The sequence below is a fragment of the Petaurus breviceps genome, unplaced genomic scaffold, assembly GCF_028583685.1.
Source record: "Petaurus breviceps papuanus isolate PSGF00001 unplaced genomic scaffold, PetGlider_PUasm1.0 174, whole genome shotgun sequence".
Taxonomy (NCBI): Eukaryota; Metazoa; Chordata; class Mammalia; order Diprotodontia; family Petauridae; genus Petaurus; species Petaurus breviceps.
In genome coordinates this window covers 64,493,537-64,505,702 of record NW_027185761.1, presented here as the reverse complement: position 1 = coordinate 64,505,702, position 12,166 = coordinate 64,493,537, and the positions used below count along the sequence as shown (strand labels likewise).

The 12,166-nt window shown below is 44.2% G+C and overlaps 1 protein-coding gene across 2 annotated transcripts in view; it reads right to left on the bottom strand.

Annotated features, from left to right (window-relative positions):
- Nucleotides 1-12,166, bottom strand: part of IL17RD (interleukin 17 receptor D) — an 89,078-nt gene that overhangs the window by 14,158 nt on the left and 62,754 nt on the right. Inside the window, exons 6-11 of one of the 2 annotated variants that reach the window (XM_069084342.1) lie at nucleotides 11,559-11,603; nucleotides 11,305-11,456; nucleotides 10,312-10,377; nucleotides 8,742-8,796; nucleotides 6,926-7,036; nucleotides 3,570-3,754 (exon numbers count right to left, since the gene is read on the bottom strand). In XM_069084342.1, coding sequence (XP_068940443.1) covers nucleotides 3,570-3,754; nucleotides 6,926-7,036; nucleotides 8,742-8,796; nucleotides 10,312-10,377; nucleotides 11,305-11,456; nucleotides 11,559-11,603 — 614 coding nt within the window. The remainder of the gene's footprint in view (nucleotides 1-3,569; nucleotides 3,755-6,925; nucleotides 7,037-8,741; nucleotides 8,797-10,311; nucleotides 10,378-11,304; nucleotides 11,457-11,558; nucleotides 11,604-12,166) is intronic. The other variant, XM_069084343.1, reaches the window with a different exon arrangement.

Below are 12,166 nucleotides of genomic sequence, written 5' to 3'. Positions count from 1 at the left end.
CTGTTGTTGCAGGGGTCTGGAGACTGTCCTGCAGACAGAATGAATACTGTCCACTGGTGAAGGACAGTGCTGTTGTTGCAGGGGTCTGGAGACTGTCCTGCAGACAGAGAGTGAATACTGTCCACTGGTGAGGGACAGTACTGTTGTTGCAGGGGTCTGGAGACTGTCCTGCAGACAGAATGAATACTGTCCACTGGTGAAGGACAGTGCTGTTGTTGCAGGGGTCTGGAGACTGTCCTGCAGACAGAATGAATACTGTCCACTGGTGAAGGACAGTGCTGTTGTTGCAGGGGTCTGGGAGCCTTTCTGTTGGTTCAGAAGCCCTGAAGAAGGATTTTCTTGTTGTATGTTTACAGAAATCCTGGGAGAGGGCTTTGCTAATGTGTTCAGGGGTTCTAGGACTGTTCTACAGACAGAGGATGAATTCATGAAGGGACTGGCAATGTATCTTATGGCCTTGCTAAGCCTTGTCTCCCCAGGAACTAAGATTGCTGAGAACTTGCCTCGTGTCAAGATGAAGAAAAGACCTCCATTTGGGTATTAAGTGCTGTGTTTAAACTTGATATAACTCTGGGGTAGATTCAATTGTGATCCAGGGGTGGGGAACTTTTGACCTTTTAGTGTTCTATGGTAGAGCAAATGAATGTATATTACTTTTGTTTGGAAACTAATCTCCATTTGAGAAGAGGGGCTTTGTGGTGGACTTAATTAAGGTATAGCCTAGGGGTGGAGAAGTATTTAGAACAGAGACTTTGTAATTGATTGAATGATTGGAAGGTCCTGGGGTGGGGTAGTACTTGGAGATTATTTAATCACACTTAGTAAATGCTGTATTTTGAATGATGTCATGTTTTGATCTTCTCTGTTCTGGGTTTGTTACTGAATAAAATAGAGAGCGTCTATGCTAGTATTTTGAACCTGGGAAGTTGCCTTTGCTTGGTATTACATTACAGGCCAGTGTAAGAATTTGTTTTGCTGGACTATACTTAGTTGTGGGGTTTGTTTGTTTTGGGAAAGAAAATAAATGACTTCTATCTATTTAAAAAACAAAAAAATCCAACTCAAGTGCTTACTATGTGCCAAGAACTTGAATAGTCAATACAGAAAGTGAAGAGCCTGCCCTCAAGGAGCTTATGCTTTAAAAGGAGGAGACAAGAAGGGACACAGATGGGGCCAGTCACTGAACTGTAAGGAACTTTGGCTGTCTGAATAGCGGCCAGTCCACACCTATGTTAGGATCCCTACCTGCCAGCTGGTCACCTAGCCTCTGCCCAAAGACCTCCAGGGGGGGAGATCCCCACCTCCTCCACAATATCCAGAATCCCAGATGATGTTGCTGCCTCCCCTCCCCTTCCCTTGGGAGCAAACTTTGGAAAGGCCTATGCCAAGCTGGAAAGGCTTTGAATATAGTCATGTGGTGGGAAGAGGGTTGCATTTGGAGTTAGAATTTGGCCTCAAGACACTTGCTTCCTATGTGACCTTGGTCAAGTCATTTCCCTGGCATGTGAAAAATGAGAAGCTGGAATAGACATCCCTCAGAGGATGCCGTATGTCTGTTGTCTGAGGACCAGCCTAGACAGAGCTATAATGCTTACTATTGAGTTTTTTTTTCAACCAGAGACCATTAGGGTAAAAGAGAAGGGCTACAATCTGAATCAGTGGAAAGAATCACCATGCTGACATGTAAAATGTTGATTTAATCATGACAACTGTGTTTTAGACTTCTAGGAACTCTCCATGAGGAAATGCTCTCTTTCTGTACAGACAGGCACTTACAGTCTCCAAGAGCTGCCTGGGGCAACCTGGGGGGTAAGAGACTTGCCCAGGGTTACACAGCAAGGATGTCTCAGAGGAAGGACTTGAACCTGTCTTCATGGCTTGAGGCTACCACACCACACTCGGTCATGTTCCTTCAGGAGATGCCTTGCTATCTCATGGGGTGTATTTAAGAAAAAAGAGGCATGTCTGGGGACCATTTGTGTTTGTTTTTCCAGCAGGAGGGGGAAAAGTAGATCGGATCCTGTTCTGTGTTCCCACGATAAACTGTGACCAGAGATGGGCCATTCACAGCCCAAATGCACAGCCTCCATCCCCCACTTCCTCCACATGCAGAAGACACACATTCAATGACGTGGAACTGTTTTAGGGGATATTTTTCTATCTTGCTATTGTCACACAAGTCAGATGAAAAGAGGGGGAAAGTGACTCTGTGGCGACAATCTCACCAGATCCAGGGGTCTGAGAGTGGAGATGGCTGGGCAGGGATCCGGCCACTGCTGGCTGGCTCCCTCTGTGACCCCTACTACACATCTGTGAAACATCTGGCCAGGACATAGGGCATTAATGATGCAAGGCACAGAGGTCAAGAGGCCGTGTGTGGTTGGCGGTCAGATGAGGTGAGGAAGAGGAAGGAATGTTTGCTGAAAGGGGACAACAGGAATTCAGCCCTGCTGCAGACTATAAACCAAACCCAGGAAGGGGAGCAAATCTCAAAAATAAACAGGAAAATGGCCAAGCCTATTGTAAGTAACTAATCTGAACACAAGGGGGCACTCTTATGTGCAGTTTTAAGAGCAAAACACCAATATTGGCTTAGGGCTTTTAAATTCTTCCTGAATCACACCACTCCTAGAAAATCAGTCTCGAAGGGTGGGGTTAAGGATGGGAAGTAGACAGCTTAGAATGTCTATTGAACAGGGCCCTGGACTGACTTTAAGCTAAGAATCCTTCCCCTTCTTTGTGACACGTGCCCCTTTGACATCTAGTATAGCCAGTGGACGCCTTCTTAGGATAATGGTTATAAAATGCATGTGGTAGGATAGATGGCATCACAAAGGAAACCAGTTCTAGAGACATCAGTCATCAAGATACTGAAAGAGCCAAGTTCACAGACCTCAGCTAAGAGTCCCTGCTCTAGATAAATGGGAGTGTTTAGCACAGAGAAGGGTAGACTCAAGAGGCCATGGGAGCCATGCCAGAGTATCTGAAGGAGTAGGCAGACAAGGAAGGATCGGTACCATCTCTACAACTTGGGCTCTCAGAGAGTTTGCCTGGGCAAGTGACTTGCCCAGAGTCACACAGCTACCATGTAGGTGGGACCTGAACCCAGGTCTCATAGTCTCTGAAGTGGATTCTCTGTTCCCCGATACATGCTGCCTCTCATTGATAATAACCACCACCATCATACTAATAACAACAAATAACTGACTTCTGTATGGTGCAAGGCATCACAGACATTGCCTGGACTGACTTTTTTTTTTGGAGGGCAATTGGGGTTAAGAGACTTGCCCAAGGTCACATGGCTAGTTTTTGTGTTAAGTGTCTAAGGCTGGATTTGAACTCAGGTCCTCCTGACTCCAAGGCCAGTGCTCTATTCACTTTGCCACCTAGCCACCCCACCTAGACTGACTCTTAATCCCACCAGCAGGAGTCTACATATCTCCTGTTCTCCCAGAGCAATCACCATTTTCTGAGAAGAATACACAGCAGTGGTGATTTCAGGAAGGGCCCTTCTGAGAAGGCTACACCCGCCCCGATCCCTGCTGGGAAGGGGCAGTGGTATCTCTTACCTCACAGCCACAGAAGTCCTGAAGGAAGTAGGCAAAGCACTGAATGACGGTCATATGTTTCTGGCAGTCTTTGCTGGAGTAGCAGATGAAGACTTTGGGCCGAGGACGGAGCCTCTCCCCAGGGGCCGCAGCCATGTATGTGGACGACTCTGAGCTCTCCTCATCTAAATGTGAATATATATTTTCTAAATTGAAAAAGAAGATACAGTTGGCACCCAACGGCAACATTTCTCCTTTCCCTACGGACTAACAACATGAGCTTGTTCGTGTGTGTTGAATAATGCAGGGATTTTCAGATTTTCTCTGTGTTTATCAGTTTTACTGTTTTTTTTCCTCTTTAAAAAAAATCTTTAAAAATATTATTTGTTATACGGGATGTCTCTGGGGGAAGGAAGAAGAGTGGTAAATTATGGCAATGTATAAAAAAATCAATAAAATGTATTTTTGAAAGAGAGCAAACAGTTCAGGTTTTTTCTGATGAAAGACATCCCTCTACCCAAACCCCACAAGCCCTCACGCGATCCCCACGAGATAAAAGGAAGGTATATTTGGCAGGTGGGACAGAAACCAATTGGGTCTGGCAGCAGAAAAGAGGGCAAAGACAGCTACTGGCCACCAGAGGGGGCTGGTGTCCATCACTTTCTCAACAACTTCAAGATAAAGATGGGATGACTTTTGGCTGACAACTTTTTGAGGTGAGAGAATCCTTTCTTCCCTGAAGTCAGTCACATGAGCGCCAAGGTTCCCACACTCGCTAAATCTTCCCATCCCCCATGTCAGAATGAGCAGTGATGATAGAAAGCGGAAGCGCCAGACCATGTTTTAATTCCGCCAGCCAGCACTTCTCCACTGCCCCATCCAACTGCACTTCCATTTAAGGCAAAAGCAATTGGTAAGCACCTACTGTGTGCCAGCCAACAGTACATGCCCTCAAAAAGCCACATTCTCCACCTCCTCAGCCTCTTAAAATTCAGAACTTCCTTCACAATTCAGCACAGGGCTCACCTCCTCTCTGAAGCCAACTTTGATGCTTTCCACTTCCCCTCACCTTCATTTTAGTATTCTCTCCCTCCTGAAATAATCCTCTATTTCCTTACCACAGAGTATTGTCTTTCTGCTTAGAGGGAGTTAGATGGTAGAGTGGGCAGAGTGCTGGGGCTGGAATCAGGAAGACCTGAGTTCAAATGTGGCCTTAGACATTTACTAGCTGTGTGACCTTGGGCAAGTCACTTAGCCTGTTTGCCTCAGTTTCTTCTTTTGTAAAATGGGGATAATAATTGCATCTACCTCATAAGGTTGACACAAGGATTAATGCTAACAAAATCCAAGCCTCCTCCCCTTAATATCGATAAACACTTATTAAGCACCCACTGTGTGCCAACCACTGTGTGCTAAGTGCTGGGGATACAAAAATTGGCAAAAGACAGCCGCTGCCCTCAAGGAGCTTACAGTCTAACAGCACAAACTTAAAAGTGCTTGTATAAATACTAGCTCTTATTTTAAATAATCCTTCTTGAAGACAAACCCCCTCAGAACAGATACCAGTTCTTTTTTGCATCCTGAGGCCTTCCCCAGGATCTCATCCAAGTCTGTGATTTCATTGGCCTACAGAGTTCCCCAGAAGGCACTCCCATGATGAATGCAGACACCACAATATTAAGTCTTGTGACCTAGAATCTCAGCATGTTCTGCCCGGAGCTCTCCTATTGACTTGTCCAGTCATCATTCAGCAAACATATGCCAAAGTTGGGACTTTGAAACAAGACTGCCCTGATTCAAAGACCAGCTCTCCATCCCCTAAGCCATGCTGCTGTTTATTAATTATAAGCTTAATAAATATTTATTGAATTCAGTTCTCCCTGAGGGTGGCAAGGGAAGACACCACAATCTAAGGCAGAAAGTTGTGTTGTTGACTTGTTTCACTTGTGTCTGACTTTTTGTGACCTTCAGCTGGGGCTTTCCTCCTCCAGATTATTTTACAAATGAGGAAATGAAGTCCAACAGAGGTAAGTAACAAACCCACAGTCACAGAGCTAATTTGAACTCAGGTCTTCCTGACTCTAGGTCTGGCCACCTAGCTAACAGTAATGGAGGCCAAAGAAATTTCCAGACAATATACACTAAAAAGATTAGCAACAGGAGAAAACACTTTCCCAGGGGAAGGTTGCAGGGAGAAGATAACCCTGGAGCTAAGCTCTGAAGATGTTTCTGAAAAGTGAAAACAATAAGTGTGTCAAGCTCTGTGATGGTTGATGTGTCTTGTACAGTGTACAAAGGGCAATCACGTTAAATGGGCCAGAGTCAGATGGTAAAAGGCCTTGAGAGTCAGGCTACAGAGTCTGTAATTTATCCTAGAGGTAACAGTGAGCCACTGAAGGTGTCTGAGCACTCTCCTGAGGGACAGGATCAGACTTGTACCATAGCAAGGTGACCCTTGGAGGTACATGAATGTGGATTAAAGAGACAGGCAGGTAAGACACCAACTAGGAAGCTATTAGAACAGCCTAGGGGAAAGAGGATTAAGCTCTGAGGGAAGTTATCACTAGTGGCTAGAGAGAAGGAAGTGGATGCCAAGGATGTCACAGAAGGACAATCACCTGGTCTTGGCAACTTACTGGCTGAAGAGAGGGGTGACACAGAGGGAAACATCCCCACCCCCCTGTTTGCTTCTAGTCCTTGGGATATAGAACAGCAAATTCTGTGTTAGACACAAAACCAGGCCACACGGTACTCAAGAGTTCTCATTTTCAAATATGTTTCCTTTTTTAAAAAGTTCATGCAGCTTTAAAAATATATATATATATAAATATAAATATATATATATATATGTTTTTTACTGGGATAGTGAGCCCTCCTGTCCCTACTGAACACTCTCTTAAACCAGTCAGCCACCAAACTAACCAAAAGGGCAAATCTGCCCAAATGCACATGCACCACTGCACACCCATAGCCTCCCACCTCTATACATTGGGATTCTACTTTTAAAACTGATGATGGTGATCACTTCTTATTCCACCATGACATAGCACTTTCCTCATATGAGATGGACAGTGTGCAGTTTTGAGTTTTCTTTGGATTTGTGATGGGAAATCTCAGGTATTAAAACTCGCCACCAAGAAAGCTCAGCAACTATATGTCTTAAAGGGCTCCCTGTGACATTGACAACTTAGACCCCTGGCCATGGTCACAGAGCTCTAGCTGTGCTCATCTGGGCTCTAGGACTAGCTGACTATCTGCTCCCCAGGGCTGAGCGATGGCTGTGCCTTCTGGGTACACGAGCAGCCCGCTTGCCAAGCTTAGGGACCTCTCCAGCCCCACTGCATCCCTCCCTGGAGAGCAGCATCAACCCCAGTTACCTTGCTGCTTCTTGCGACACATCACAGTGAAGAGCGTGGCAAAGGCAGAAATGACGACCAAAGGGACTGTGATGGCGATGGCCCGGATGGGCCCAGCCCAGGGAGAATGCACTATGGTTCAAAAAGGAAAGAGAGCCTCAGATATCAGGCCGCAGTGACCAAGGCGGTGCCTGAGACCACCCTTGGCGGTACCACCACCATCACCATCAAGCCTACCCACCCTCCTGAAGACCTTCAGTCCCCTAAAGCACTCAGCTCCTCACAAACCAGCAAGCTAAGTGGTGCAGTTAGTGTTAATGTCAGAATGACTGTGATCATCACCACCATCATTGATTATCATTGTGGTAATCATATCAGCATCACAATGACCATTATTATAATGACATAATCATTATAATTACTATCATCATTGTTATTGGCATCATTATAAACACCATTGTAATTCTATCATCATCATAATTATAATTATCACAGTCAGAATTATCATCATCATCATAATCACCATTATAATTATGTCATCATTATGACAATAAGAATTAACATTGTTATAATCATCACAATTACAATTATTGTAACTATCACCATTAAAATTATCATTATAATAATTGCCATTGTAATTGTCATAATAAAAATAATTAACATTGATATCATAATCATTATTATTATTATAATCACCATTGCAATTATCACCATCAATATCATCATCATCATCATTCTAATTCTACAGATCAAGAAAATGAGTGAGCGGCAGCCAGGTGGCTCAGCGAGTAAGAGCACCGGCCCCAGCAAGTAAGAGTCGGGATGACCTGGGATCGAATCCTGGGCTCAGACATTTAGCACCCACCCAGAAACACCTGGCCGTGTAACCTTGAGCAAGTTACTTAACCCCAATTGCTTTGAAAAAAAAAAAAAAAGAAAATGAGTGAGGCTCAGGGGGCTGCGTGGCTCCCGCCATCGGAGGAGCTCTGCCATTCCACTCGAGGCCACCAGATGGCACAGCGGACCCACACAAGTTCAGAGCCTCTATCAAGATGCCAGCCACAACCCTAGGAAAGGCATGTCTTTTCTGCCTCAGTTTCCTTATATGTAAAAGAGGGCTTGGGTTCTTGTGAGGATCAAAAGAGACAATAGTGATAATCATGTAATGATTTTAATAAAAATTAATAAGATAAAATACTTTGCAAATCTTTAAGTGCTTTGTTAATGTCAGGTGCCACCACCACCATTCTTATTGGTATCATTATAACTTGCAACTCCCTTAAGAAATAACTGCCAGCATTTTAATCTACTGGTTCATAGCTCTAGAGGTGAGGGGGACCAAGAGGTATCAAACACATAGCCTCAGTTTCCAAAGACACAGAGAGAGTGAAATGAACACAGAGGTTAGTAAATGGCAGGATTTGAACCCAGATCCCCAACTCCAAACCCATTGCCCTTTCTACTGTGCCAGGTTAGTTTAACTTATTCAAAAGGATTTACAGAGCCCCTTCAAATTCTTTGATACAGGAACCAAAACACCTCCCCAGGAGAATCTGTTAAGACCACAGGTAACTTTGGGGGGATTGTCTTAGAAGTCAGAGCCAGAAGGGAAGACAAGGGAGACACATGCACCATCAGACAATGCTATGTTCACAGGGGGATATGACTTCCCCAAGGTCATGCATGTAATAAGCATCAAAACCTTTCCCAAAAATGGAATTTGGGAATTAACATTCTTCTCAAGGATGATGCAAGGGGCGGGGTAGGCTTGCAAAGCCTTATAGGCTTTGTCTTCTGGGGCATCACAGCAGGATTCATCCAAGAGCAGACTGCTTACCTGGCTTGAAGGCATAATGCATCATTTTTCTGGTTGTATTTGTGTCATCCACAAGCTAGAAGGGAAAGAAGACTCAGCTTAATAACCTCCATCATCCAATTCTGAAAGTCATAGCTTCTCCCTCCCAACCTGGGCCCATATGAATGAACAGCCTTAAACACATCTCAGCAAGGATGAAAATGTCCATTATGTGGGGGCAGGTAAAGGAAGAAGAGGTAGGGTGCTGGGCTTTTGAAATAGAAAAATGCCAGGATGATTGACTGATAAGTCTTTGGAGGTCATTCAGGGACTGAGTTTAAGGCTTGCATAGAATTCTAGAGACCACTGGAGACAGAAGGGAACATGGAGCCCAATGCGTAAACTCACATAGAAACAAGGTCCCTGCTGTCACATGCCAACTTAGAAAACCACAAATTAATACTGTCTTTATCCTAGGATATTTCTATTTATTTTGTTTAACATTTCCTGATCGAATTTTAATCTGGTTAGGGCTGCACTCTGTGAGTTTTGCTGAGGGTGACACCTAATTATCCCATCATTTGACAGATGAGGAAAGTGGGAAATCCCACGGCAGGTACAGCTTTGGTGCATTATCTCCAAACGAGACTGCAAACTTTTTGGGACACCTGGTTCTTCTCCTCGTGGGAACTTCCTTCTCCCTCCTGGGTCTGGAACCCTTCTACAAATTAAGTAGTAGATGCTTTCCACAGGTTTCCTAGGCTGGAAACATCTATCACCTGGGGGCTAATCTTGTGTGGAAGAGAAAGTCCAAACTCAAAAAACCACGGTGCCTTCACCAAGTCAAGAAATCGCTGACGCAGAACAATTTCATCATAGCAGCCAAAATCTCACATTTTTATGGCTAAAAGAATCTATGAAGAAGAACAGGTAGAGAGTTTTACCTCACGGGGTATCAAGGCCACAACCTCTTCATTTTACAGATGAGAAAACTGAGATCCAGAGAGAGCAAGGAACAAAGCCAGGATCTGAACCAATGTCTCTTCTGATACTAGGTCATGACACCTGACATTTCTGGTGAAAATTAAGCAATTTTTTTGCAAAATGTTTGATGTTGCTCAGTTTTCACTCATATCAGACTCTGTGACCCCTTTGTGGAGGTTTTCTTTTGAAAGATACCAGAGTGGTTTGCCATTTCCTTCTCATTTTATTCACTTATAATTGCAAGATTAAAGTGCTCTGCTTTGGCCCTAGAGAAGAGACAGGAGAGGATGCCTTCCAACTGTTCCACGCAGCAGTCAGGGAAGACAAGTGGGAAACACCGCCTCCATCAGACCTTTTACAGGGGGGCTGCTTAGATCTGCTTCACTTTTTCATTTCCATTTACAAAAATGTCTTTATTATAAAGTCATTTTATATTTATGTTTATTATTTTATTATATTATATTTATTATTATAAAGGATGGCTCTGTGGGCGGCAGTGCTGGGAGGGACAAGAGTGTGGTAAGAAAGGTAGGTGATAGAAAGCAAAATATAGCAAGAAATATTTATTTTAAAAGATTAAACTCATTCGTCTTCCCGAACTCCAATGAACAGTTTTAGTCATTTTTACCTCAATTATATAATCCCCTGGAGAGACATTCTGAAGAGTGCAGCTGGTTATCTCTGTATTTTGTTCCTGCAATATAATAAAAATATATTTAAAAAATTTACATCTTTGAAAAGAGTATAGAAGATTCCTCCAGATCTGTAGGCCCCATCCCTCCCTGTGCTCACAGCAAACAGTGCTGAGGGTGGGGGGACCTTCAGATTTCTCTTTGGAAGAGGAATCAAATAAGTCTGTTGGCCTCAGGTTCTTAAAAGTTTTGGCTGAGTTGCCACACCTGGTCACCTCTAGTTCCAATGTCTGCAAACAGTCGATTCTAAGGAATGTTCTTACTTGAGGCCAAGGAAGACCACTAAGCAATAAGTAGGAATTGGGGGGGGGGTCCTGTGGGTACCATATTGGAGTTTTATCACTTAATGAGGCTTTAATTTAGGTCCATCTGCTTGGAAGATGAAAAGCAGACAGGAGACACAGCCTTTTGGAGTCTCCGGCTTCCCCCAAAGCTGCCCATTCGAGGCCTTCCCAGGTGTGAGTACTATGTCCCTCTTGAATTCTTTTGTGTGCCTTTGTAGATATCTGAGTATTTACTTATCTGTTTACATGACATAGCATTGCTCCCCTTCCCAGAATGTTAGCTTCCTGAAGGCAGGAACTGTTTCATTTTTGTATCCCCAAAGCACATAAATGCACTTGTTGCTGTTCAGTCATTTCAGTCATGTTTAACTCTTCATGATCCCTTGTGGGGTTTTCTTGGCAAAGATACTGGAGTGGTTTGTAATTTCCTTCTCCAGCTCATTTTACAGATGGGGAAACGGAGGCAAGCAGGGTGATGTGACTTCCCCAGGGTCACATGGCTAGTTAAGTGTCTGAGGCTGGATTTGAACTCAGGAAGACGATTCTTCCTGACTCCAGGGCCAGTGCTCTATCCACTATGGTGCCCCCTAGCGGCCCCCATAAATGTTTAGTTGAGTTGAGTTAGAAGGATTTCCTTCGACTTACCTGCCTGCATGTTTTTCGCTTAAAAGGACCTTGGTGCTTGAGCTTGTAGTGAAGATAGTAAAAGCGAAACCCAAAATTATGGGGGGCGTGGTCGAAGGACACCTGCATATTCAGACCCTGCTGGGTGATATTGAGGTTTCTGGGCTTCCAGACTGTGGAGAGGGAGGAGGGAGAATGAGACCCTGGACAAGAGCCACCCAAGGGATGAATTTCTGCCCACGGGGCAGGCCTGGGGTGGTTAGCAATTTACTTACAAGGTTTACAGGCCAGGTTGTCCGGCTGGAGCAGGAGTTCACATGCTACCAAGAGAAAAAAAAAATCAATCAATCATTTACCTGCTACCAGCATCTCAAAATGCAGGTAAAAGCAAATTGCATTTATTCGTTCAACAAACATTTGAGTGTATTGCTGTGCAAGGTTCTGCGGAAGCTACAAAGATGTCAGGACATTTCTCTCCTCAAGGATCTGGTCATCTTTAGGGGAAGGTACATGAAGTAATTATCATAATAAGATTAAATAATATGGAGAGGAAAGCATGCAGTAGTGGATAAAATTGCTGGGCTTAGAGTCACCAAGGCCTGGGTTCAAATCATGACTCTGATTCGACTTGTGTGCACCATGGCAAGTCACCTCAGCTCTGGGGAGGCTTTTGACATAGCTAGGTGTCACCATAGTGTATGGAGCGCCAGGCATTTATGAGTGGTGTGACCCTGGGCAAGTCCCTTAACCCTGTTAGCCTTAATTTCCTCATCTGTAAAATGAGCTGGAGAAGGAAATGGCAAACTAATCCAGTATCTCTGCCAAGAAAACCCCAAATGGGGCCATGGACAGTCAGACACGACTGAAAATGACTCAACCACAA